The following is a 25,766-nucleotide window of genomic DNA, read 5'->3' on the forward strand; positions in this document are numbered from 1 at the left end:
ATAGATGTTTTCTTAATTTTTTCAAATGAAATATTAAAAATTTAATATTTTTTTTAAAATTTTTCGGATTGACCCATAAAACCCAGGACCCGGCTCCTTAATCGGGTCAATTCCCGTACCGGGTTTAATAACTATGGATCCTCCTACTTCTTTGATATGAAATTGTATCCTCTCTATCTCGAATAACAATGGCCGCTCCCGCGGACCTTGCAGGTGATGGGATTGTTCCTCATCACGCGCTACTGGGTAATATACTGGGGTTTTTAGAGACTCCCACAGAGGAAAAATATCATGCTTATTTTTATATAAAAAAAAAAACTCCTTGGATGCGTTCAAATTCTTTACTGCTCAACCAGAGTTATATAACAAGGATCCGTTTTCAGCTTAGTTTCACTCAAAGATATGGCAGGGGGGGAGCTTGCTTTCAAATGGAAATAGGTTATCATCATTCTAACATAATTAGCACAACCACCCATGGCATCACTGGCTCCTATCATTAGCGGACCGTTTGAAGCTAGAGAGATGGCTGTTGCAACAGAGAAGAAAATCACCCCTAATTTACCAAGTGCATCAATGTATTTCCTTTCACATTTTTATTCTGAGAACATTCAAAAAAAAAAAAATATTACAAATCTAACAGCATGATTAACTTTATCTATCATCTGATGCAAACTTCGACTCCCATGTTGGCACTGCAAAATCTATGAATTGACACCTAGCAAACAGGACTGTGTTGTCAAACATTTTAACACCTACTTGAGGTTGCACATTGCATAATATTTCCTTTGGAATATAAGAATTTCCTATTAGGAAATCAATCTTCCCAAACATGCAAATCATTATCTGTACTAACCATAACAAATTAACAATGACGATATGACATACCAGGATGGATGAGTGTGCATTTGTTGGAAAAAAAGTACCAGGATCCCAAACTCAAGCTCTCTGAAGAGATTTCATCCAATTGGAAGACTCCAACTGGATTATCCTTTTCAAGTCTCCAGAAAGACAAGGTCCAATTAACAACAACGCATCCTCCCATAGGGCAGAGCAATGATACACTGATTAGTAAGTGCATCCTTCAATGACTGGACCTGGTTTCTGCAAAATATTTACCAGCAAAGGGAGCATTATTTACTCGGCTCAGATGGATTCCAGTTTATTGTCTCCCATATCAGTTGTCGTGAAATGAGGTTTAGAGGGGAAGACGAAGACAGTAGATGCAGCAATTGCGGGTTGAAATGTAGCTGAATATCTTGCTGAGGTCACTGTAACTCGAGGCAATTGTTGTGAACCTGAAGCCAATGGCACAAGCTTGTAGCTAAGGGTGTGCTCAGATTTTGGAAGAACAAAAACTGTGTCACTGTGAGACCCAGATAACACAAAACTCTGTGCATCTGCCAGTGAGAACTTGACCTCTTGAAGCAACCGTGTTTGATTCCGAATTTTAATCAAGTACATAATGGGATCTCCAAGAACAGCATAAGGAGGACATTCCAGACTCAATACCAATGGGGGCGACTCTACTTTTATGTTGGGAAGTTTATGTTTGGTCAAAACCCAATCTTTTTTTGTATCAGAAGTGGACAGATCTTCCTTTTCAGAATTCCTCCTCCATCTTAGAGACACTGACCCCAAATCAAGACTAACAGATTCCACTTCAGGAATGACAGTGAAAACCTTTTTGAACTCTTCTCCAGGAACTAGATGGGCAGGACTTATAAGATCCATGCCACTATGTTGCAAGGTACACGGCCTCTCAACGCCATCATCCACTTCAATAGACATTGACTGTAATAGCAAAGGAACCTCACTGCTGTTCTTGGCACCAATGACTAGTACACTAGTTTCATTAAGAGGAAGTGCCGCCAACTGATCTGATCCAGGGACAGACTTGATTCTTGAGAGCAACAGTGGATCCTGGCGGAATGGCAGCATAAACTGATGGCTAAACACAACAGCAGTCTTTCCTTCAATTTGCAAGCTCTTGTGGACATGGATTCTTTGTGAAGTTGATTCATTGCTATCTGGAAAATAGCCTAATGATACAAAGAGCATAACCGGTTTGGGTCGATGCCACTTAATTTCTAGCTTGCAGGACCATGATTCTCCATCTTTTAAGACCGGAACAGAAACCAAACCAAAAGACTGCTGAATTTTCTTAATTTTGTCAGGACCCACTAGAGATTCATCTTCTCCTTCTGGCCCAGAAACTCCAAGAAGTTCAACATGATGGCTGTCCATAGAGAATGGTTCCTCTTCCCTGGGACTAAACAGCCCACCTCCTTTTACATCTACCAGATTGATTTTCAACTCACCAGAGAATATGGCATGATCCTTGGAGACCACAGTGACAGGAATTTTGAAGCATTCCCCAACTAATGCTGGCCCAGTAGCTCCTAAAATAAGATCCACTTGTGGTTCTGGTTCTTCAACCTGGGCAGCCTTCTGACCAGAAAATGCAAGAGCAGGATCCTTCGTTGGAAAAGTTTCAGCACAGTCTTCAAACTTCCAAAGAGGTAGATCCTCCATCGAAGCAGGACTTTCAGCACCACAACATATTGTGAAGTGGGGTCTCATTTTTGCAATGACATATATGCACTCTAGCTTCCCACTTTGTTCTGCATTAAACCAAACGTGGATATTATTAGTATATGATCTCACCAATCATACTGCAAGGAGATTGTTAGACAAGAAGATAACATGATAAGAAGCTCCAAATATTCAAATCTTCAACAGGATCCATCATCTTTGTCAATTAGGGTAAGGTAGTGCCAATTCGACCCAGTCAAATTGCTAAATGAACTGTGTAGGGATTTGAGATTCATAGGAAAAGGAGCACACAGTAGCACCAACATGTATGGACTATGGACATATTTTATAAGGTAATTTATATTCAAAATCAACAATGAATTCATGACAAGTATTAAGTAAGTCCCTCTCTATCTCTCTCACATAAAACCATACACAAAGATTAGGCTAAAATTCAAAATGGGAGGAGAGGGACACACCACCAGATTATGGAGGCATAATCAATATACAGCAATGCCCAGACCAAGAGCATGGATCACCCCTATGTACTACTCATTATAGGAAATGAAATAGGAGTTGGGGGGTAGAGAAGAGAGAGGGAAGTGGGAGAGAAGAAAAAAGCAGGGTGATAGAAAAACGAGAATATCATTAGAGAGAGAAACAAACTTTAATCTCAATCTCAATGCTTAAATTACAACCGCAAAAATCAGGGTGATAGCTGCTCTTATTTAGGGACCCTAATAGATAAAGGGAATCCTAACTAGGAAATGGAATAGACGCCTGATTGATACATACTTCAAACACTAGATAGGAAATAAAACAAATTTCAAAATCTCAAATAACAATTAAAAATCCAATGCAAATCATCAAATGGTCAACTAATAAACCCCAGAAGTCTGGATTTGTTCTCCTTCACCACCTGGTTCAAACTTCCCAAGTGAAACCATTTCTTATTTGTGTGAGATATGACTTGTGTAAACTGTGATGAGAATGTAAATTTCATAAAATAAATCAACTGACCTGGTTTGACGTCATACGTTAACCTCAGCCATTTGTTTGTAACAAGTGCCAAAGAAGGAGCACTTTCAATTCGCCAACCTTGTTGGCCACTGGATACTGCAGCTGATGGGCTTTCAGAATTTGTGATGACAAAGTTACACTCTGATTGATTAAACTGTACTTCTAATTTATCTATGTCAACAGGTAGAGGTAATTGTGATAGAAGTGACACTGTAATCGAGGTGGATGCTCCTGGCTTAATAACTGGTTCGTGAAAAGCAACTGAAGCAAGAAGTACCAATCTAAGGGGACTAACGAGATCAATTTCAAGATGCAGTGGATTTTCTCCATTCACTTTGAGATCACTATTGCCTTCAACTGATTGTAACCCGGTTTCTCCGCTAACAAGCTCAAAAACCTCCTTGTGTATAATTTCTCTCTGCGCAAGACTTGCAGGACCAGCAGGACCACATTCTTTATACCTGAGAGACTGGATCCCAGAATCCGATGATACAGGCAATGCAGCCAATTCAAGAGAATACTCAACGAACTCTTTCACTCTACCAGATTTCCTTGAGCACTCTCGCAAATAACCCAAGACTTCCCACAACAAAGTGACCCAACCCTCTTGTCTGTATAGAGATGCAACAGCATCAAGTAATTGCTTTGCGTTACTTAAATCACCTACCCCAAAGTATTCCTTTGCCATGTGGAACCCACATAAGTGGGCCATCCTCTGGGCTTTGAGATTAGAGAATGTTTCATAAGCTTTTTTAAGAAGAGCAATAATTTCAAAGGAATCTTGAAATCTTTTTCCTTCTGCAATAGCATAATGAGTGTACTCTTCATCAGTAAGGCTGCAGATTGAATAAACAGCACAAATAATTAGTAGAAGTGGAATACGCAAAGCAAACATTTTGAATACTAATCAGTCAAACTTACGATTGCATGATTAAGGCATCCCCTTGCTCAAGTAACCGAGCAAACTGACCGACATAAATAGAAGGTGCTACAGATTCAGCATTACTATCAATTTCATCAGCAGTTTCAGACATTGTAATTGAAAGTTCCAAAGTAGTTCTCTTCTCCTTCAAGTAGTGTGCAGCTAACTGTTTTGAGATCAAATGTTGTGTTCAACTCAGTAAAAAGTAGAGCCTGATTAAAAAGTACAAGTTTCTAGATGGTAAACAAACATGTAAAAAATTAAATAAATAAAGCAAGAATGAGATTAAGCTGGCTCATACATTTAATTTGCAAGTTATGCAACTAGAATCTTCAAAATGAAGATGCAATCTGAGAAGTTAAGATATAATAAAACCAACACCGCTTGCCCAGAGATTGGACTGACTAAAAATCCATTCAAGTGTAGTACCTTTTCAATGCGAGGTGCATTTGTAGATAAAAATATTGACAAGATATATAAAAAAACATCATTGTCCTCGTCCTTGGAAAATGTTAATACAATACACTGACAGTGTAGTCATGGTTATTAGATTGTTATGGTGACAACTATGGGTTAAAGTATAACTTCAGACTGAAATAAAGAAAATAGGTTAATATGCATGGCAAATCCATGAACCATCAGCTTAAATTTGAGATTTAAGATAATATCAGAACATGACATCAAGACTATCATATATGGTCACACAAGAAACTCCACTATGTTTATCTCCCAAGTGGCATCAAAGCTCATAGTTTGAATGAATGCATGCCATGATGGCACAAACACTACCCTGGTTACTAGGTTTTGCATGGTAGAATGATTAAGAATGAATGGTGATTCTCATGGTTTCTCCTCCCTTGGTCGAGTAGCCTCTTGGTGATCCTCAAAGCAACAAATCATTATCGAAGGATTTTGCTCAAGTTGGGTAGTCCCCAATGTGAATGGCACTAATTCTTGAGGGGGATCTTTATTAGCAACAGGTATGAGTAAGGATTCTACATTAATTAAATGTCAAGAAAGTTAAGACATAAATGGATCCATGACACCTTTGCCCTTTATGCTCAAGGTAGTGAACGATAAAATCATTGAGATTCTCCTACATTTCTCATAAGAAACTTTCCAGTGCTCACCTCTCCATAAAACTACATGCAGGACAAGCACAAAACATGAAAAGAAAAGTACCCCCTCTTCAAAAAAGAGAAAAAAAACAGAAAAAAGAGAGAGAACAAAAAGGAAAGGAAAACAAAATAAAAAAATATGTCTGATTAATTAACAATTCAGCATTGGTCAAATCTTGGACTGCAATAAGGACTGCAATAACCAGTCCCCTTAGGATTTCAAAATGAGTATGCCAATAAGATGCTAAAACTTTTGGTGAAAATCATTTCTCGTCTTTCCTTTTGCTGCTCCTTTTTAATTAAAAGACAGGGTGAAAACATTCATATATCAATTGTAATATGGGGAAACAGCAGTTGCTCCCAAACACAATAAGAAGTTAAAATACCAGGAAGTTATAGAAAGTCACTCACCTGATAATAATAAGCTGGTAGAAATTCCCACTCAGTCAAAGCCAGGTCTGCAGTGCCTGCAGTTGTATTTGAATTGCTATGAATAGTTTTTGAGCTTGTCTCGAGCAATTCAGCAAATACCAGAAATTGTCTGCTCATCCATTCCCAGTGAAGAAATGCAACATCTGTGGGTCCTACAAGCCTCCTGTATGAAACATTATGCTGGCGGAACCATGTAATTGCTTCTACCACCTTTCCACCATGCAATAACAGGGTTGCTATTTTGAAATGCAATTGCTCTGCAACAGTTTTTATCTGAACCAGGCGTTGAATCAATGGCAACTTCTTTGCTGTCCCAACCATCTGATGACAAACTTATTAGTCCAAGTAAAGGAATAGAATCTATGAAAACATTATGTAGCATGAACATAGATAAACAAAAAAAATACGTGTTTGGAATTGTATGGGTAAATGAATATACCTCCCGCAATATTTGATATGCATCCTCATAAAACCTCAAAGCTTCAACCCAATCTCTCCGGAACTCTGCATATACAGCAACCTAGCAATTCAAGACAACAAAGTGAGCAATTTAAACTGACTTACACATTGACTGATATTTAAAATGACAGACCTTGCATATTGTCTTTTGTGGAAGTACTAGATTATATACATTATCTATGCTTACACAAATTCATAAGAACAAGCAGCAAAACACTGCAAGCTCATTCCAAGTTAGCAGTGAATCAAAGGTTTGTGTTACATTTACTGTTAAACATAATCAAAGGATTCTTCATTACTCAAAAGAGGGTTCACTAGCATGACACAATTAAAGTCACAATATAACCATCCAGGCTTCACCAGCACAATTCAATAATCACATAACAAGTTTTAATCTCTTGATCAAACAAAAATGAAAACCCTTACTTTAAAGCAATAGCGAACATTCAACTCATGAGAATTGAAACTCTTCTTTTCAACACGAGTTTTAATCTTCCGCCCTTCATCTTTATAATACACATTCGCTAATTCCGCAAACGTGCCTCGCAGCCTGAAAAATCCGCACTCCACATTCACATTGACCATAAAAACACATAAATCACAAACAACAAGACAACAAAACATGCCTGTCAAGTGATTGTTTCAGTAGCAAATCATCACTAGCATTGAAAATAACAAGATATTTCGCATCAATTTCCGCACGCTTGCGTAACGCAATCATTCGATCCTCACTGATCTCATCTGCATCATGATCAGTAACAATCTAAAAATTACCAAAATCATCAACTTTACCATCTCAATTAATTAGAACATTACAGCATAAAGAAAATTACCATTCGAAGAAGATTGCACAACAACAACAATCAATTTAATATTCTTCGGCCGAGTCGCATTTCTGCTCACCAACAACACAACAAAAATAATTAGCAAGACGGAGCGAAATTAATAGAAAAGAAAAGAAAAACTGCATATTAAGATATTATTTACTTGATATTTTCAATGTCAGTACAAACTTGAAGCCATTGAGCAGGATCGCCAGAAACATGACCGGAGCTAAAAAGAGCAGCGACGACAGACGGAACTCGAGTTCGATGTTTAAGTAGCCAATCTCTCTTTAAAATTCCTCCATTATTAGCTGGATCAGATTTGGTCGGCTTGGAGAGGAGGAGAGTGATTTTGGAGAAATCGGGTAAGGCTAAAGTGTTTATCGGCGGTTGTTCAGCGTTGAGAAAAGAGGAGATTAGCGAGTGGTGATCCGTGCAGCCTACTAGTGAAACCAGTGCTACCGGTGGCGTGCGTAATTCTTCTGGATATTCTTCCATTGCTGTTGAAATGAATTGATTTGGATTTGGATTTGTGTCAAAATCTTCAGTCTGTTTTCTGCCGGTGACGATTTGAAGGGAAGGCATGGACATTTCTTTTTTTCTCCTTTCACATCTTTAGTGGGCTGGATCGGACTGGACCATGTGATCCACCAGAAGCGGATCTGTTGACTGTATCCAGCATTCCGGCCCACTAACTTCTGGTTTTTCCTCTCTCTCTTTTTTCCCCGATATATTTTGCCTACATTTTATTTTTTGTGTTAATTTTTATATATATATATTAACACATACTCTAAATTATGTGGGGAATCATTGTTTCCCCACACACATTTCACTGTGGATTACAACAGTAATCTACCGTGATTCTTCCTCATTTTTTTTTTTTTTTACTTTTCCCTTTTTTTTTCGTTTTTTTTTTCAACTTTCCTAATTTTTCTTTTTTTTCATTTATTTTTTCTTTTGTTTTTTCCAAAATTATTTTTGTTAAATTTACTTTTTAAATATTGACCTGGTTAAAATTTTTGCTTTATAATTTTTTTCTTGAAAATACTGTGGATTGCTGCGATGTATTTCTACATAGTTTTTCTATTTTATTTCTTTATTTTTTAAAATTATATTTTTTGATTTTTTTTAATATGAAGCTTATTGAGAATTTAGTTTTGTAATTTTTTTTTCTTTAAAACATTGTTTATTGCTACAGTGTTTCTCCGCATGGTTTTTTTTATGATTTTCTCCGAAATTATCTTTTTTTATTTTATTTTTTAATATTGAGCTGGTTAAAAATTACAGTTACAATATGTGAGGAAAACACTTTAACTTTCCTCGAAAATTACTGTTGGTTACTACAGTGTTTTTTCCCACATGGTTTTTTTTCTGTTTTTGTTATGTTTTTCCCTAAAATTATCTTCGTCAATTTTATTTTTTAAATATTAAGCTGGTTAAGAATTGTAATTACAAGTAAATACAAGTTTTTCCTCAAAAAACACTATGGATTGATACAGTTTTTTCTCACATAGTTTTTTTCCAGTTTCTTTTGTGTTTTTTTTTTTGTAATATTTTTTTCCAAAATCATTTTCGTCGATTTTATTTTTTTAAATATTGAGTTGGTTAAAATTTAACTTTGTAATAAAGCTTAATCATGTGGGGAAAGTATTGTAGCTTTGCTCATAAAACATTGTGGATTGCTACGGTGTCTCTCCGCATAGTTTTTTTTGTTATAATTTTTTTCAAATTATCTTTTTTAATTTTATTTTTTTAATATTGAGTTGTTTATGAATTACAATTACAAGTCATTACAAATAAGGCTAAATCATATGGGGAAGCACTGTAGCTTTCATCACAAAACACTGTGAATTGCTACAGTGTTTCCAACATGATTTTTTCCCCCTTTTTTAGTATTTGTTTTTTTTTTCTAAAATTATCTATGTTGATTTTTTTTTAATATTTAGCCGATTAAGAATTTAGCTTTGTTATTTTTTTTCTTGAAAACACTGTGAATTGTTGTAGTGTTTTCCCATGTGATTTTTTTATGATTTTTTCCAAAATTATCTTTGTCGATTTTTTTTTTAATATTGAGTTGGTTAAGAATTATAATTACAATAAAGCTAAATCATATGAGGAAAGCGTTGTAGTTTTTCTCACAAAACACTGTGGATTGCTACAATATTTCTCTAAATAGTTTTTTAGTTTATTTTATTGGGAAAAACGCTATAATTTTCCTCACAAAATATTGTCAATTACTGCAACATTTTTTCTCATGGGTTTTTTTCCTTCCAAAATTATCTTTGTTGGTTTTTTTTAATATTAAGTTGGTAGAGAATTTAGCTTTGTATTTTTTTTTTGCTTTTTATTAACTGAAAAGCTAAATCATATGGCGAAAGCACTGTATCTTTCCTCACAAAACACTGTAGATTGCTACAAATCATTTTGTTCAGTCTCTAAGTTTTTGATCACCAACACAACTTTTTTTTTCCGTCATGAAATATTTGCTCCATCATACCTTTAATTTCTATTACTTATTTAGCGCTGGTTCACAATTATAACACTATCAAGTGCATTTGTTTTATAAGCCCGCGGCAGCGCGCGGGCAAGTCATCTCGTGTGTATATATATATATATATATATATATATATATATATATATATATAGAAGAGAGCGTTAGGAGAATCCTATTGACTGTAGCTTTCTCCCTGCCTCATGGAAAAGCATGACCTCTGTCGCCCAGCAATCTCACAGTTACTGGTCTGTGAAGATACATTGTCAGTTGCTCCATTTTATTTGACAAAGCTAAACATAAATTTATGCTTGAGAGGTGATTGTCCATGTACTAACAAGAGGGAGATTCTAAAAAAAAAGGAGTGATGATAGCCTTCTAAACTGCTTGATTCTCACAAGTGAACAGAAAATCTCACCTGAGTGAGACCCCATATATCCTCCTTATGAGAAGTTTGGTTTCGAACTCCGATTCAACTAGGAAAAGCATACCATGCCATTGTGCCTTGAAATATCCACATCTCAAGTTGACATTGATTGATAGAATTTTTTGATACGTGTGAACACTACTAGTGAGGAACATGGACTAGAAGCAGAGCTAATATTTGCCCGCTCTAGACCAGTCTCAGGTTCTTCAGTTAAAACAGATAGCACGCCTCCTGCATACTTCACGTAGCCAGAAATGAAATGTTTAATCCGCATCAAAAGCACCATGCGTGAACAGTTGGGTTTCACACTTGAAACAGATACAAAGACCGAGAGTACTTGGATTTTGGCAATCAAGCGTGGACGAGCAGGTTTGAGAGAGTTAGTTCAGTTCAGGATAGGGGCAATGGGAGGGAGCATAGCTGCTGGGACTTGGGAGTTACCTTAAAAATAATTCAAAGCAATTCACTTTCTGAAACAACTTTAAACACGGACAGCACATAATTAACAACCTTTCATTGTATCAGAATGTCACAAGCACAAACTTTTAATCTTCATCCATTAACAAGTTGCAAGGTCTAACAGAAACACTTCACAGTATATACGGTTCATATGATTCCAATACTAAATCAGCTATACTGCTGGTGGTCTCATGAAACTAAAAGGCAGACATAACACATCCAATACGCCAACCATGCCTCGATGCTGATTCAGGCACAAAATGCACATCCCCATCCATCCCTCAGCGTGCCTCATATTGCACAACTGCAAGAAGAGAATTTACATGTCAGACACATACCTAAGCACCAATTCCTTAAAATCATCATGTGCAGGGGTTGTGGATTGCAGTTCCAGATACAAATAGTCAGAATTATTGATGGCAAAACCACACAGGATAAAAAGAAGCATATGATAGATAGGTAGTTAACAGCCACACGTCAAAATCATCAAGAAACAACACAAGTCCTAGGTAGACCAAAGTGATATATCCTAGCTACTAAGTGCATAGACTGGCATTGCATCACATGAATTTAGGAAAAAATTCTGAAGTAGGGTTTCCAATGCTTTTTCGACCAATGCAGCATACATTGATGAATCATTTACATATAGAGACAAAAATGCTTAGCCAGTCAACCAAATTATTGTGCCTTGCACACAATTTTTGAAGTCACCACCTTTGCTCTTCATTTGCGTCAATTAGACATATTGATTTTGAACTCCTACCATTAATTCTAAATACAACACACAAGCATAATCTTTAAAGTTCTACCATGACGAACTATCTAAAACAATATAACTTGATGTGTACATCATGCACAACAACCACTGAAAAAGAAAACAAAAACTGAGCTGCTTCACATGAATTGTGTGAAACACTACCGACCACCACCATGATTGAAGTTAGCAACTATTTAGGAAGCAGAAACAACCAAACAGCAATGTGACCACATCAACGAACCAAAGCTCCTTAATTTCTACGCTAAAATGTACATTCATGACACCACCAAAATGCAATATCTACAAACCACCACCCTCACCAAAACCCGCAAATTAAACACAACTAACTATTTCATCGGAAAAAAACATTGCAAATTCTTAACCAACAGGAACCCCTCAAAAAACCAAACAAAACAGTGAGTGTTCAATCCCCCACCCAAAACAAAGAAATATTACAATAACCACCTCAAAAACTTAATCTAACTAACACAAGCCCACATAAAAAACATGAGGGAAACAAAAAAATCAATCAAAAAAATAAAATAAAAACGTACTTCTACGAGTACGCTTCTTGTAAAGAATACGGTAACCGCACTCTCTGCACTGAATAACATCTCCTGGCTTTAAAGTATTCTCCATTCCACAATCTACAAAAATTAAGAAATATATAGATAAAACATGATCAAAAGCAAAATTTAAAAGAAACCCACGATTCTATTTCATTTTCTGTGACAGAACGTGAAATTCTTGCCTCCACAGATGTAGCTGACAGGTTCTGGTTGAGGATCCATAGCTCAGCAGAGAGGGTTTTAGGGTTTCTCTTTTTTTTGGTTTGACAATTTAACGACCTGGCGTGCGCGTTTGAGTTTTATTTCATATTGCCCATAAGTTAGTGTATTTGTGGGGAAGGTTCTAGACTTGGGCCTGTACTGGATCACAGTTACTAGACTTTGTCTAAATAGTTAATTTGGAATTTGGCTGATCCGGCCTGATCCCGAGCTAGATTTCAAAAAATTAGTCAACTCAAAGTTTAAAGTTGACTTAATCAGCTGGACGGATCAAAACATATAACCGGTCAAAACTTAATTTAGCTTTTTTTATTTAATTTTTTTTTAAATAACATCATTTTTATTGATCTATATTAACCCAATCAACGTATATTTTATATCAAATCATGAACAAAATCTGATGCAATAACTTCAAGATTTATTACTTTGTATTGTTTAGAATTTAAAAATTATTAAAAAAAAAATTAATTTGTTCTTTGAAAAGCAAGTCATGAAGTTTCACCATGTTCCAAAGTAATTATAATTACAAGAAACTCTAAAATGTATCATGTTTTTAATATAGCAATTCATGATGAATTTTTTTTACAATTTATTCCTCAAACTTTATTTCTCCAAATCTTTTCTAAAAACCAAAAAGGATGCAAATTATATTTTAGCCTTCCAAGATGAGCTAAATCAGTTTTAAAAAAATGATGTGCGAGGACTGGTTCTCAGACCTAGCAATTAATCTATTATATGAAGAAAATGAGTTTTTAGAAACAATGTTGATAAGCATGGGACCATAGTTAGAAACAAAACTACACTAGTTGCAAAGAGTTATAACCAAGAAGAAGGCATTGACTATGAAAAAACCCATGACAAATTTAAGTTAAGGAGGGACGAAATTGAAATTGAGGGGACCATAGTATAAAAAAAGGATAAAAAAATGGCAGTTTAAAAAGTAGGGCAAAAATTTATTTTGGTCCTCCTTTATTTTAAATTATAACTTTTTTGGTTCCTTAATATTTTAAAATTTTAATTGTGCTACAAAACTTTATTTTTCTTACTTTTCAATCAATTATTTGAAAAATAAAAGAGAAAGTCACCGGATGTTAGTGGTAGAGAGAGAAAATATTGGTTGACATTGATATAACCCACAAAAAAAATTAATTTTGATGTCAATGAGTTTCATTCAATGAAAGGAGTCAAATAGGTGTTCTTTGGCCCTCCTATTGCCCGGGATTGTAGATCTTAGCTTGAGAAGGTTTTTTTTGTTTTAGTTTGATTTTAGATCGATTTTTAGGTTATTTTGAGTCATATACGAGTTTATCAAGTATATCAAGTGTTTGAGTCAATTTTTGAAAAAAAATGGTTGAGAAATAGATGTTTAGGTGAAAAAGTCACTACCTTTGATTTTCAAGTCATCACAGTGACTAGAATCCAAGGAGAAGCAAATAACGCGTTGTCTATTTTACCAGGCGAAATGTCATCAACTTTTTTTTTTCTCTAAAGAATTTAAGGGTATAATACAGGTCAACTACCCCTTAAAAACCTAAAAAAAAAGGAAGTCAAGCCAAGCGTGCTAAGCCACCCAAACAAGGTTTGCATGCATGGATATTTTTTTGTCACTTGGTTTTTTTTCTTCTATTAATTTCATCATTCAATGTTGAGTTCTTATTGATTTTGTTGAGGTTTTTTTTTTTTATTTTAACACATTTTAAATAATTTTTTATAATGTTTTTTAATGCAATACGATTTAATTTTTACTTAGTTCACATATAAGATTTTATTTTTTTTTAATGATATTAGGAGGTATTCTTTTCATGTACCCTACTTAAATTTGTTCTTTAATTTTATCCAATTATTTTATGAAACGTGTCTTTTTTATTTTATTTTATTAAACAAAATATTATTTTCAAGAAATAAAGTTATTAAATATAATTAGGTACAAGTTCCATATTTAATTTCTTAATTTATATTTTATTTATTTAATTAATTAAATATACATGGATAAACTTTGGAGTTTATTATTATAATGTTTTTTTATATAAAAGAAATAGTTAAAAGAGTGCATATTTATTTTTCTTTATGTTGAAAAAAAAAAAAAAAAACCGACGCTAGCAAGTTGATGGCCTACACACGTCGAAATATCTTGTTTTGCAAAGGAAGTCGTAGATGGCCAACTCCTCATCTGTCTTGTTCCCAGCAGAGTTTCGTGAAGTTTTTGTTTTCTCAGCCACAAAACAAGAGAAGTTCACATTAGTTGTCCAGGAAAAAATCAAACAAACAAAATCCATCGTTTCAATGACACTTGACATACATACAGTGATATAGATCGAGCACTGAATATTACTCGCACGTATGTATGTCCAGGTCTCTCTTTTCTCTCCTTAATTTATTCTCCTGTAACAGCTGCACATCCTTTCGTTTCCCTGGCAACATGGGTTTTTCTCAGAACTTGTTTCTGATCATCACAGCTTCAGTGGTCCTTGTTGATGTTGCTACAGCTTGCTCTAATGGACAATGCAAGGTTTTGTGTCTTCTCTTTTACTTGCACGTCATCAAGAATCATTTTAAGCTCTGATTGTTTTTTTTTTTTTTTGCTAATCCATCTTTGTAAATTTCAATATTTAGATACTCGATGAATGTTCATCGAACCAAGATTGTGGAGCTGGACTCTATTGTTTCTCTTGTCCAGCAGGATTTTCAGGCTCTAGATGTGTAAGATCAACCATCACAAACCAATTCAAGCTTCTGGTACTTCCCTATTTCTCTTTTTGCTCAATAATTATGAGGGTCATGAGTTTGCTAGGGCAACATTTATTTCGCACACGCTTGATTGATTCATCTTGACTGGTTTGTTTTGCATTTTGTCTTTACACGATGAACACAACTACACAAGACAGACTTTTGGTTTAGGTCTGTTGCATGATGATACCATGAAGATGGGGAGGGTGAGTGTTACAAATCAAAAGAGGAAAAGTAATAGATATAGGCCATACATTTTCTTCATCAAGTGAGAATTGGAATGAATATTGATGGGAATGTTCTATATCAACCAAGGATTTCTTTCCGGACAATTTCCAGGAAGGTCATCAGCCACAACCACCAGGAATTCACTCTGCACCACGCAAATTGGACGAATATTAGGGTGGCTAGTGTACTGTTGTTTTTGAAATGGAGGGCCTGCCTTGGCCACGGCCCATTTAATAATAGACTGAGACCTGCCTTAATAAAAAGGGGCCCTCCTTAAGATGGAGGAGTACCGACTGAATTTCAGTGACTGTTGATACCGAGTTGCAGAGTAGTGGAACTCTTGTTGTGGCTCAGGAAACTGGTAGATTCAGAATTATAAAGAAGCTGGGAATTCCGAGTGGAAAGCTGGGAATTCCGAGTGGAAAGCTGCAGAATTGGATATTGCATCATAAATTGAATCTTCTGTTCGTAATATCATTTTCAACTTGAATCATTGTTATGCTTATAGGGTGCACCTCGTAAATAAATTTAGTCTGAGGAAGTGTGTAAGCTTTTATGGTTACAGTTTGAAAATGAAAATCACGATCTCAAGAAAGAATTTGGAGTAAAACTGAGCTGACGTAAACGATTTCCTATCTCACAACCATTACACAAATTAAGTAACTTTTCTTCTCTCTCTTCTTAATAGAACAATTCCCTGCCGTTCAACAAATATGCATTTCTGACGACCCACAATGCATTTGCTATTGATGGATACCCATCCCACACCGGAATCCCTCGAATCACAGTCACCAATCAAGAAGACAGCATCACAGAGCAACTAAATGTAAATGTTCTTTCCTTCTTACACATTTCCCTTTTTTCTTCACCATGTTAGAACTTTTTTTTGTCAATTAACAAGTTCCATTAATAATTTGACTGCAGAATGGAGCTCGAGCCTTGATGCTTGATACCTACGATTTTCGTGGAGATGTATGGTTATGCCATTCATTTAAAGGACAATGCTATGACTTTACTGCATTTGTATGTACATTGATTCCCTACTGAGTCATATGATTTTATTTTTCCTTCTATTTTTTATGATGTGTGAAATGTAAATGTTTGCCCCAGTAGGGTCCAGCTATTGACACTCTGAAGGAAATTGAAGCTTTCTTATCAGCAAATCCAACAGAGATTGTTACATTAATCTTAGAAGATTATGTTCAAGCCCCAAATGGACTGACCAAGGTCTTCGCTGATGCTGGTCTAAAGAAATATTGGTTTCCTGTGTCAAAAATGCCCAAAAATGGTCAAGATTGGCCACTAGTTAGTGACATGGTTCAGAACAACCAAAGACTACTTGTTTTCACTTCAATTCAATCCAAGGAAGCAAGTGAAGGCATTGCTTACCAATGGAATTACATGGTTGAAAATCAATGTAAGAAATTTTCTTTCAATTTTTTACTTGTAGAATTTGTGATACCATATGCATATGATATTGGTTTAAACACTTTTTTTTGTGGCAGATGGGGATGATGGCATGAAAGCAGGAAGCTGCCCTAATAGAAAAGAATCACCACCTCTTGACGACAAGAGTAGATCATTGGTGTTGGTAAATTACTTTAGGTCTATTTCCATGAAGAAACTCTCTTGTGAAGATAACTCAGAAAATCTCATGAACATGCTTCGTACTTGTGATGGTGCTGCTGCCAGCAGATGGGCAAATTTTGTTGCTGTAAATTATTACAAGGTATACTTATCACATGCAAATTATCTAATAATTTCAAGTTCAATTAACATTCGAAACAGAATACAAGAGCTCAGAAGAAACATTATATTTTTTTTCTGGGTGCATGGGGCTGCAGAGGAGTGAAGGAGGAGGATCATTTCAAGCTGTGGACTTGCTAAATGGGAAGCTATTGTGCGGGTGTGATGATATCCATGCATGTGTGGTAAGTTCTAACGAGGATTGAGGTTACTAATTGCCATATCAAATTGATTTTAATGCTTGCATTACTACTCCAAACCACATTTTTGTGTTTATTTTACAGTCTTGTGATTGCATGAACTTATTCTTCTGGTTTGGACTCATGTGGACACTAGGGCATGGTCAAATTAGTTCATCAAATCTCCTTCCCAAATCAAGTTTTCCATGATAATGTGATCCCAATTCTGGAAAATTTTATCTAACCATATAATGTATCTTCTTCTGCTTGCAGCCTGGATCCACTTCAGGAGCCTGCTCTCTCTAAATATTACGAGTAGACTAGGAATTCGGGAGGTTTGTATTTTGTAATAAAATTGATCCAATATTACTTGAGAAAATGTTATACATTGTGTAGCTACAGTGCTGGAGCCAAAGAATATTACGTCAACCAAAGTGAAGAAACTTCCTCCAGGTCCAAGAAATTTACCCCCCCGGCCCCAAACTCAAGTGATTTGAGACGGGCTCACGAAGATGACAATTTAATCTAAAAGTCAATGATACTAATCCAACTTTATCTAAATGGATAGATTTTTTTAAGATAGTACTCGAGCGATGATGGTTGTGATATAACTATTATCAAACTGGATATAAAACTTGATTTAAATTTAATTCAAAATATATATTTTATTATACAAATATATAAATAGAATATTTATATATTTTTTTAATATATATGTGTTACTATTTTATTTCTTGTTGTTTAATAAATAATAGTTGAATATTCAATATCTACCTGTAAAACGAATAAGAAATGAATATATATAAACACGGATAGTATTAACATTACTACTCGCAAAAGATCCATCCAGCTTCATAAGAAATGAATATATATATATATATATATATATATATATATATATATATATATATATAAAACACGAATAACATTAACATTATTACTCACAAAGAATCCATCCAACTTCATATCATATGAACCTCGATTCACAAATCTAGCAAGGATTTAAAGTACTTATTTAAATGTTAGTTGCGTGATGGAAATCAATTAACTAACTATAACTAAAAGGACTTCGTATTTTACTGTAGATTGAATTACTGTGGATTATGAGTGATTTTACTGTGAATTGCACTCTTTGAGTTTATTCTATGCTGGGCTCTTTCAAAGTGTGTGGGAGTGGACACAAACACATTGTACTGTGGGCGACACTGTAAACATAGACTGTTTTCACTGTGGACAGCACTGTAACACCTTGAGAATCGTTCCTCCGTTGTGTTTTTGGTCAAGAATTGCATCTGGGGGCGTTGCTTTCTCCCCCAAAAGTTATTGGGTCTAACTACCAAGTCAGGCCTAAAATACTTACAAAAAGTGTCAATAGTGTTGTCAGACCCAAAATACTTCAAAAAAGGATTGAGTCTGATTGATCAAGTTGAGGCTGGAAATGGACATCAGACCCAAGTTGCTTGGGAGTGGCAGGGGATCAAACCCAAGTCCATTAGGTCTTATAGCCTTGCTTGGCCCAAAAAATTTGGGTCAGGCGTCCTCGCCCAACTTTAATAAATTTGAAGAAAAATATTATTACTATCAAAGAAAAATAATAAGTTTTATTAATTTGAAGGGATTAAAAACTATAAAAACTTAGGTCAAACAAGTTTAATATTATTATTAATATCATAAATATTATTAAATTTGAAATAAATTTTATTACTATAAAAAAAACATAGATTTGATTTAAATGTTAAAATCTATTATTATTATTATTAATTTAGGTCTGGCATACCCTTTTAGACCTAAAAAACTTGGGGCTGGAAAGGTGCGCCTAAACCAAATTGCTTGGGAGTGGCAAGGGCGTAGATCCAAGTTCTTCAGGTCTTATAGCCCCGTTTGACCTAAGACACTTATAAAAAAATACATCAAAATTTTATATGATTATTGGAAAATTTAAAAAATACACATGCCGATTTTATGAAAAAAATAACTTATGGTTAAACTGGTGAGCGAATATCATAAGCAGTTCACTTTTTAGTTTGATTTTTATAACTTTTTTCATTCCCATTATCTTTTTTTAATTTTTTTTTATCATTTTTAATGCTAATATGGCATTGGATAAGTCAGACCCACGCAAATACACATGTAGGTCCTATAATAGTTATATAATTGAATTTATCATTCTATAAAATGATTATTTAAATATATTCTTTAAATTTAGAGTGTTTGAAAGGGTAATTTCTAAAATTCTTGAGGTGAGGGATGATCGTAGAATCCTGCCAAATTTTATGAAGGATAGTATAAAATCCTCAACATTAACCTAAGAAAAAAGAGAAAAATTATAGTATTTCCCATTATAACTAAATAGGTGATATATCCTTCCACAATTTATCATCTTATTAGCAATCTCCCTTACATGTATTAATATATCCATGGATCTTGAATTATATATTTTTAAAAATTATATTTTATTAAATACACCGAGTCAATATAAGGTTAGATTTTTTATCATAATTTTTAAATCTCTTCTCGAGTTTAATTTAGAACAAAAATTTAGATTTTTTATTGAATCATAGAAGATCAATTCTCCTTTATTTGTTTTTAGTTGAAACTCAACTTGGTCAATACTCAAGGAGCATGTTTGGAAACGCGGGTCAACCTGTTTTTCTAAAAAATTCAAATTTTTTTTGTATGTTTTGGATTATTTTGATGGGCTGATCTTAAAAATAATTTTTTTAAAATAAAAAAATATATTTTAATATAAAAAATACTTTAAAAAATAATCGTAACCATACTTTCAAAACACCGCTTTTCATGTCATGGATAATCCTATACAGTCGGTTTTTAAATCAATGCTTTCAATATTATTAGAAAACAATTAATTTAATCGTGAAAATTAACTCGAAAACACAATTGACCTAGAACAAGGAAAAAACAAATTATGGGCTACAACTACAAGACGTGATAGTTACCAAGTTGATATTCTAATTTTTAAAAACAGCATGATACAAAAACATGCCGTGCATGTGAGCTGCGATACAGCGCGCGCCCACCTCCAAAACCGTCCTATCTCTCCGCTCCGCCTCTCCTCCTCTCTGTCTCTCTCTCTCTCTAACATTTCTAATATATGTTTTTTTATCACTATCTTCGCCCTTTGAATCGGACTTTCAACGCACGAGGTTCGCCGGCTTCAACCCAAATCCGACGTCCACATGGACAAAGCTGCCGGCGAAACCCTGAAACAATACCATCGTCAGCGTCACCATCACAATGATCATCATAATTTACCAACTCCGACGTCTTTAAAGGCGTCGGATGCTCTGCCATTACCACTTTACCTTACGAACGGTTTGTTCTTCGGGCTGTTTTTCTCCGTAGCCTACTTCCTCCTTCACCGTTGGCGTGAAAAGATCCGCAACTCCACTCCCCTTCATATCCTTACTTTCCCTGAAATCGCTGGGATAGTTTGTTTGTCTGCTTCGGTTGTTTATCTTCTTGGTTTCTTTGGGATTGGCATCGCTCAATCTCTTATCTCTCGAGGGTCACAGGATTCTTGGGACGTAGAGGAAGATCATATGATGGAGAAAAAAGGTGGGCTTTGTGCTGCAGAAATATGTTCAGGTCCTGCAAAAAGTCCTGCTGCATCACTTGCTTGCACTCTTGCTCCGGTTCCGAGTGCGAGAGCCGTTAGCACAATGTTTCAAACACCATTGTTAGGCAGTGATGACGAGGAGGTTATCAAAGGAGTAGTATCTGGGGACATTCCTTCGTATTCTCTCGAATCAAAGCTTGCAGATTGCAAAAGGGCAGCTGTTATTCGTCGTGAAGCGCTTCAGAGAATGACAGGGAGGTCTTTGGAAGGACTGCCACTGGAGGGGTTTGATTATGAGTCAATATTGGGGCAGTGTTGTGAGATGCCTGTTGGGTATGTGCAGATTCCTGTGGGGGTTGCAGGGCCTTTGTTGCTTGACGGGAAGGAGTATACGGTCCCAATGGCTACTACTGAGGGGTGCTTGGTGGCCTCTACAAATAGAGGGTGCAAGGCTATTTATGCATCAGGTGGGGCTAGTTCTGTTTTGCTTAGAGATGGCATGACTAGAGCTCCTGTTGTCAGGTTTGGGACTGCTAAAAGGGCTGCTGAGTTGAAGTTCTTTACCGAGGATCCTGCAAATTTCGACACCCTTGGTGTTGTTTTCAACAGGTTCTTGTTTTTCTCCTAATTCTTGATTTTTTCCCCAATTTTTTGAAGAAAATAAATATTTTTTTGGTTAGATATATATTTAATCTTCCTTTTACAAATTTAATCCTTGTCTTTTTAGTCTTCTTTGCCTTGAAATGATTGATTTCTTGATTTCTTGAAATTGAAAATTGTCCATCCCCTAGGTTAAAAAGATTAATTTCATCCAATGAGCTAGAAAGTTGGTACCATATGATTTTGGATACTTCCTTAATTTTTCTATTTTATTTGGTTTGGTTTGGTTTTGTTTTTTTTTTTTTAAAGTATGTCTCTGTATTTTTCCTCCTGGTAGAAATTTTCTTGTTCTTTTGGAAATATTTTGTTGTTGGTGGATGAAATCTTATTGGTGTTGATGGGTTCTAATTTTCTCCATTATTATTTTGCATTAGTTAATCATGATCTGCCTATTCTATATTTATCTACTACAAGAAGTTCTGTTGTCTAAAACTCTTGTTACTATTAGGAATACGTTTATATTCCAAAATGAAAATTAGTGTTGGATTATTTACTTCACACGAGCATAGTTGTTTAATGTGGTAGATGATATGCAGGTCAAGCAGATTTGGAAGGCTACAAAACATTAAATGTACAATAGCAGGAAAGAATTTGTACATGAGGTTTAGTTGCAGCACAGGTGATGCTATGGGAATGAACATGGTCTCCAAAGGAGTCCAAAATGTCCTTGATTATCTCCAAACTGATTTTCCTGACATGGAGATCATTGGCATCTCTGGTAAAATTCCCTGCTGCTTAGTTGCCATTTTTGGATTCACTCTCAGGTGATAGTCAATGATTCATTATTTTCAATCTGTGTTTTGAATTTTTCAGGCAACTTCTGTTCTGATAAGAAACCAGCAGCTGTAAATTGGATTGAAGGGCGTGGAAAGTCAGTTGTATGTGAGGCAATCATGAAGGAAGAGGTGGTTCGGAAGGTATTGAAGACCAACGTAGCCACCCTGGTGGAGCTTAACATGCTCAAAAACCTTACCGGTTCAGCTATGGCTGGTGCTCTTGGTGGGTTTAATGCCCATGCCAGCAATATTGTTACTGCAGTCTACATAGCCACAGGGCAGGATCCTGCTCAGAATGTTGAGAGCTCTCACTGCATTACCATGATGGAAGCTGTTAATGGTGGCAAGGACCTTCACATATCAGTCACCATGCCTTCAATTGAGGTAAAGATTTGTACTATAGAAGCCTAAAATATTTATTTCCAATTTATTGGTTTAGCACTTTGTTTAACAGGTCTGTTGAAAAGTACTAAAATGGTTATGCATTAAAAAAATCTATTTAATTTGAGCTCTGGCATCAAGAACAAAGTTCCAACTCCTTTTTTCTAATAAGGTATCGACTATTTGGTTCAGGTGGGCACAGTTGGAGGTGGCACCCAACTAGCATCTCAGTCAGCTTGCTTGAACCTACTTGGAGTGAAGGGTGCTAGCAAGGACTCCCCAGGATCAAACTCAAGACTCTTGTCCACCATCATTGCTGGTTCTGTTTTGGCAGGGGAGCTGTCCCTGATGTCTGCTATTGCAGCCGGGCAGCTTATCAAGAGCCACATGAAATACAATAGATCTAGCAAAGACGTGTCAGAGATAGCACCCTCAAATTGAATACTATCATCCCATATTTGATTAATTGATATGACAAGACTTTATCTTATAATGAAAATCAGAAGTAAATCTCCAGCAAAAGACATGTGGGAAGTACAAAAATCAAGGGTAGTTGTTGACTTGTTGGCTAGTGTTAAGGACTTGAGGGGACAAACAAGGGGAAGTCCATGTGGACGAACTAGTACCTAGAAAATAAACAAAGCCTGTTCATGTTGCCGGATCCATGTGACTCTGGTGGGTATCTCTTTCAATTGTGAATTTTTTTTTATTTTTTGGAGGGGGTGGTGGATAGTGGATGGGACACCAAGACTTGTTTAAATCTCTGTCTGTTGCATGGTATGCCAATTGCTTGCATCACACCAAGACTTGGTTTCTCTGTTCCAGCCTGTGATCTTCACCAGCATTGTTCAAATAATTTAATCCATGTTGTTAACTGTATTTCAGAAAAAGAGCATATCTTAATCAGATTTAGATCCGTTTTAAGTGTCTGTTGTTTGTATTGTAACTTCACTCATTGACTGCTATCAGGCTAATCACATGGTGTTACTCAGGAGATTAGTCAAGGCTTTGTCCAAATACTCTGTACTTGTGTATCAATGCTTCTATGGGTGTTTGGTTAGATTTGTTAGCACTGTGGTCACTAATTATGGAAAGCTGGTCCATGGATCACCTTGCAAAGAGGTCAGTTACACTAAAATACACAGAATCACTTAGCTAGGTCACAAGGAGAATAGCAGAAAAGCTAGACCATACCTGGTCTTTCGCACAAAGGAAAATGAAGGCTGTGCTAGTTAATTGGTCAATATTTACTGCCCCAGTTGCTTGATTGAAAAAAAGTCGGATACAAGAGTATTCGATAAAAATATGTTTGGACAAAACATAAAATAATGTTTTTTTCCCATATTTGGGAGATGTGTTTGGTTTGCTTCTGCTTTTACATTTACTGTAGACATATTTAATTATTTTATACAAAGAAAGGACTGAGAAAAATTTCCTTGCAGGCTCCCCCCTTGAAAAAATCAAGTGGGGCCAAATTAAAAGATAGTGGGTTCCTCTTAAAAAAAATCAATATTGGCTTTGGATGACGCAGGGAGGGGTTGGGAAAAAGAAAAGAGAAGCCCCCCCCCCCCCCCCCCCCCCCCCCGGGACTGTTGAGGGCAACCTCTCGAACGTACACTAAGAGCATCTGAATACATTTAAAAAGAAAAAAAAAAACAGAATGGGGTAATTCTGCAGAGGCGTATAATCGAAAGAATTGCCTCGCCGTCTGTGGGAATCGAACCCACGACCACATGGTTAAAAGCCATGCGCTCTACCAGCTGAGCTAAGACGGCTTGTCTGAAACCATCTTTCAGACAGAAATATATAACGCTAGATACAAATGAAGTAAATTCGTTAATTGATTCATGTTTTAGCCCTGTAAAATAATATCCTTTGGTTTAAATGGTTAATCATGTATTTTTCAAAGATTTTTCAATAATACTCCTATCCGCTAGCAACAAACCAACCATATATTATAATAATTTTTTGAGTTTTAATTTTTAGTGTGATGTTGATTATACAGGTACAACTGTACAAGAACTTGGAATGAGAAAGGTCAGACAAAAAAGGCTATCTCAATTAAGTAGGTTTTGAATATTATCTTGGTATATAAAAGATAAAAATAACATGATAAAAAGGACGTGTACTTGTATTTACTAGTTAAAAATATAAATTTAAAAAAAAAATAGCTCAAAAATATATTTATTTTATAGCATTTATATTTTGTCTGTATTTGTTTTTTTTATCTTGAAAAACTAACCAAATATAACATTGGATTCTGTGCATATATGTTAGCTAGGATTAAAATGATGTTTGAAAGTGTGATAAGAATTATTTTTTTAAAATAAATATTTATTATATCAGCATATCAAAATAATTTAAAAATATTAAAAAAATTAATTTAAAATAAAAATAATTAAATTTTAATAAAAAACAGGATGAAACAAACACTCAATCGGTGCCTAAATTAGAACTTTCAAATCTAAAAAGTTAGCAACACTAGGAAGTTTAAACTACAGGGGTTGAAATGGAGCACTGTTGAATCTACAGGGACTAAACATAGCTTTGGCCCCATCTCATAGCAAATAAATACTCAATCCAATCCAAGATTTTTGAAGACCTAAATGTGTAAATAATATAGCGAATCTAAACAAGAATATGCTCATCCATTGTTTGGTATGCCGACTTGCGTGCTTTCCAAAATAAATAAATAAAAGTAACAATTTAATGATTTTTTAATGATGATTGCTGACGACATGGCAAAAGGACATCAATACATTACCAGACAAGAACTTTCTTGATACTTCACGCATTTACCGCATCTTTTGCCACCTGCTTAACTCCCATCGGCATGGAGTGGAGTATGATTTCTTAGCTCGTCCTTCCTTCGATTCATAATGGGAAAACAAAAGGCCTCAAACCAGAGCGTCTATTTAGAAGCTTTGATCAGCTTCGTTTCAATTATCCAAACTAATTAGCAGTAAAGTTTCTGATTTACTCTTCCAATTAAGAAGAATTAATCACAGAAGATGGAAGAAAAGATGGGAACATAGAATATGTCCAGCAAATCTTATTTTGAAACGCAGTGATGATGGGAGTGATATATAGAGAGTGTTTGTCTACGTTGTTGCGTCTGCGTTTTGTTTAAAACGCAGATGCAACAATATTTGATAACAAAAAAAAATATAAATTACTATTCATGGATCCCATCAAATTATACATTTGAAACGCTGGAAAACAAAAGCAGGTGTTACCTGCTTCTTGCGGCTACACCATGCTGC

At 35.4% G+C, this 25,766-nt stretch overlaps 4 protein-coding genes and 1 non-coding gene across 6 annotated transcripts; 2 read left to right on the plus strand and 3 right to left on the minus strand.

Annotated features, from left to right (window-relative positions):
- Nucleotides 1-557: 557 nt before the first annotated feature.
- Nucleotides 558-7,909, minus strand: LOC7454992 (uncharacterized). The gene is made up of 9 exons (XM_024581154.2): nucleotides 7,471-7,909; nucleotides 7,317-7,378; nucleotides 7,110-7,224; nucleotides 6,910-7,033; nucleotides 6,464-6,544; nucleotides 6,004-6,345; nucleotides 4,474-4,640; nucleotides 3,553-4,388; nucleotides 558-2,621 (listed from the first exon to the last, which is right to left on the minus strand). Exons 1-9 carry the CDS (start codon nucleotides 7,896-7,898, stop codon nucleotides 1,144-1,146), a joined length of 3,633 nt encoding a protein of 1,210 aa, XP_024436922.2. The 5' UTR covers nucleotides 7,899-7,909; the 3' UTR covers nucleotides 558-1,143.
- A 2,815-nt stretch (nucleotides 7,910-10,724) lies between these two features.
- On the minus strand, nucleotides 10,725-12,361 carry LOC7454993 (DNA-directed RNA polymerases II, IV and V subunit 12). The gene is made up of 3 exons (XM_024611848.2): nucleotides 12,193-12,361; nucleotides 11,996-12,088; nucleotides 10,725-10,988 (listed from the first exon to the last, which is right to left on the minus strand). Exons 1-3 carry the CDS (start codon nucleotides 12,230-12,232, stop codon nucleotides 10,966-10,968), a joined length of 156 nt encoding a protein of 51 aa, XP_024467616.1. The 5' UTR covers nucleotides 12,233-12,361; the 3' UTR covers nucleotides 10,725-10,965.
- A 2,011-nt stretch (nucleotides 12,362-14,372) lies between these two features.
- Nucleotides 14,373-17,691, plus strand: LOC7454994 (PI-PLC X domain-containing protein At5g67130). 2 transcript variants are annotated; one of them, XM_024580931.2, is made up of 8 exons: nucleotides 14,373-14,738; nucleotides 14,843-14,929; nucleotides 15,873-16,010; nucleotides 16,109-16,207; nucleotides 16,298-16,601; nucleotides 16,690-16,913; nucleotides 17,029-17,115; nucleotides 17,383-17,691. In XM_024580931.2, the coding sequence occupies exons 1-8, from the start codon at nucleotides 14,574-14,576 to the stop codon at nucleotides 17,413-17,415; spliced, it is 1,137 nt and encodes a 378-aa protein (XP_024436699.2). In that variant the 5' UTR covers nucleotides 14,373-14,573; the 3' UTR covers nucleotides 17,416-17,691. The 2 variants fall into 2 exon arrangements, with proteins under 2 accessions (XP_024436699.2, XP_002317025.4); XM_002316989.4 differs by having other exon boundaries at nucleotides 14,375-14,738; nucleotides 14,843-14,965.
- Nucleotides 17,692-20,083: 2,392 nt separating this feature from the next.
- Nucleotides 20,084-23,520, plus strand: LOC7489052 (3-hydroxy-3-methylglutaryl-coenzyme A reductase 1). Its single transcript, XM_002316990.2, has 4 exons — nucleotides 20,084-21,295; nucleotides 21,883-22,064; nucleotides 22,160-22,506; nucleotides 22,696-23,520. Exons 1-4 carry the CDS (start codon nucleotides 20,307-20,309, stop codon nucleotides 22,942-22,944), a joined length of 1,767 nt encoding a protein of 588 aa, XP_002317026.1. The 5' UTR covers nucleotides 20,084-20,306; the 3' UTR covers nucleotides 22,945-23,520.
- Nucleotides 23,521-24,205: 685 nt separating this feature from the next.
- On the minus strand, nucleotides 24,206-24,278 carry TRNAK-UUU (transfer RNA lysine (anticodon UUU)). The gene has a single exon. It is a non-coding gene; the product is annotated as a tRNA-Lys (tRNA).
- Between the last annotated feature and the right edge of the window lie 1,488 nt (nucleotides 24,279-25,766).

Source organism: Populus trichocarpa, chromosome 11, assembly GCF_000002775.5.
Source record: "Populus trichocarpa isolate Nisqually-1 chromosome 11, P.trichocarpa_v4.1, whole genome shotgun sequence".
Taxonomy (NCBI): domain Eukaryota; kingdom Viridiplantae; phylum Streptophyta; class Magnoliopsida; order Malpighiales; family Salicaceae; genus Populus; species Populus trichocarpa.